Genomic DNA, 1,986 nt, shown 5'->3' with positions numbered 1-1,986 from the left:
CAAAACCAAACTTGGAAAAAAACAACCAACCAACCAACCAATTAATAAAAATCCTAAACCTTCAGCAGCTCTGGCATCATGAGCAGCTGAGACTGGTCTGACTGCACATTCAGCTTTCCTTGAAAACTACCCCAAACCACGAGAGCTTGCTGGCTTCTAGGAACAGCCTTTCCCCAATAAGTGGTCACCCACATGTTCCCAGAAAGCACGACAGTTCAACAAATCCCTGAAGAGCAAGGGAAGGCTTTTATGATCTCAGTAGCTTGTGGTTACCTGCCACAGGACGCAGGAAGATTCGCAGCAGCTCAGCCAGCTGGATCTACAGGGGATGGAGGATCCCAGGTCCCTGTAACTTTGACCTTTCTCTGCTACAGAAGGTTTCCTCCCGTTGGTGGTGGTCCTGTTACATTCATGCAGGCACAGTCCCAGACTGGAAATAGCAGGAGCAGCTAGACACCCCATGTGACAGGGACACATTCCTTGGGCATCTCTGAGCATCCCAGTCCTTCCCATGTGCTGGGGGCCAAAATCCCAGCAGGGCTTCAAAATCTAGGAATCAATATCTGACCCACAAGCAACAGGGCAGGTCACACTACACTTGCTCCTGCACCACCAAAAATCCTGCTCCACAAAATGGGTAAAAAAAACAGTGGGGGAAGAGGCTGTTCACAGCCAACAGGACAGGCATTAGGCATTTTTACTTGTGAGACAAGCAGACCTAGGCTATGTAACTGGGGAAAAAGGGGGAAAATAAAAGCTTCACTAATAGTGGAGCTCTCATATTGCTTCTTACCACCACTGCTATTGGATTCCTAAATCCAGATTTTTCTTTTATTCAAAGGCTGGAACTGTTACCACCAAAGCTAAAAACGATACATTATGAACACTGATAATTTGCACCTAACTTCCACCTTTCGGCTCCTTGCAGAAACAAATCTCTTCCCGAACACTCCGGTTTGAAGGCAGCACCTGTAGGAGAACTTCCAGAGCTCCCGCTTTTAGTGCCAGCAATGCACAGCGAGGAAGGACCGTAAAGTGCAGACTTGAGCTCCCCAAAAATCAGCTCAGGCGGATGAAGCGTTCAGGAGAGAATTGGAGGCAAACACAGAGTCTCTAGACTGAGAGTCCATGAGAACTTGGCCTCTCCCGCCCAGAGGCTCAGATTAAGAAGATGATGTCATCGGACACCATGATCTGGTTGTCATCTTGCATGTGGGCCAGTGCCACCTTGACTTCAGCCAGCGAGAAGGGCTCAGGGTTGTCACGGTTGATGGACTCCATCATGTTCTTCAGGCCCACAGACTGGGCATGGGAAGTTTTGAAGACCTCCAGGAGGGCAGCCTTGAATGCTTTCAACCTAGCCAGGCAAGAAGTAATCCCCCTCAGCGTCCACACCGACTCCTTCCCCTTCACTCCCAGCCCAGGATGCCTCAGCCCTTCCCCACTTCACCCAGCAGGAAAGCAAAAACCAGAGCTAGGACCACCCACCACCAATGCAACTCCAGCATCGGACAACAGCTTGGACCCACCAGGGTGGGGTGGGATGTGGAGGGACAGACGCCTCCCCCAGCCCTTGCTCACCTTGGCTCAGCCAATTCCATCTTCTTCGCGTCGCCAGCGGCCGAGGCTTCGGGCGTCTTGGGAGTATGTGCCTGGACTGGAGCAGAAAGAAGTGTTACCCTCAATCTGCCTGACGTCCAAGCACCCAGAGAGCAAAAGCACTTGGGCTTAGGATGGGGGGAGATGCCAAACTCCCTCACAACTCTGTTATTGCTGCAGACCTTGGCTCAGCCAATTCCATCTTCTTCGCGTCGCCAGCGGCCGAGGCTTCGGGCGTCTTGGGAGTATGTGCCTGGACTGGAGCAGAAAGAAGTGTTACCCTCAATCTGCCTGACGTCCAAGCACCCAGAGAGCAAAAGCACTTGGGCTTAGGATGGGGGGAGATGCCAAACTCCCTCACAACTCTGTTATTGCTGCAGCAGTTTG

The 1,986-nt window shown here is 51.7% G+C and overlaps 1 protein-coding gene across 1 annotated transcript in view; it reads right to left on the bottom strand.

Annotated features, from left to right (window-relative positions):
• Window positions 1-1,158: 1,158 nt before the first annotated feature.
• Window positions 1,159-1,986, bottom strand: part of LOC104512670 (DNA replication licensing factor MCM3-like) — a gene marked incomplete at its 5' end in the record, with an annotated part of 4,043 nt that continues 3,215 nt past the window's right edge. Inside the window, 2 exons of the mRNA XM_010155769.1 lie at window positions 1,159-1,357; window positions 1,782-1,857. Coding sequence (XP_010154071.1) covers window positions 1,159-1,357; window positions 1,782-1,857 — 275 coding nt within the window. The remainder of the gene's footprint in view (window positions 1,358-1,781; window positions 1,858-1,986) is intronic.

This window comes from Eurypyga helias, unplaced genomic scaffold (assembly GCF_000690775.1).
Source record: "Eurypyga helias isolate BGI_N326 unplaced genomic scaffold, ASM69077v1 scaffold14270, whole genome shotgun sequence".
NCBI classification, from domain to species: Eukaryota; Metazoa; Chordata; class Aves; order Eurypygiformes; family Eurypygidae; genus Eurypyga; species Eurypyga helias.
This window is presented reverse-complemented; position numbering and strand designations above follow the sequence as displayed.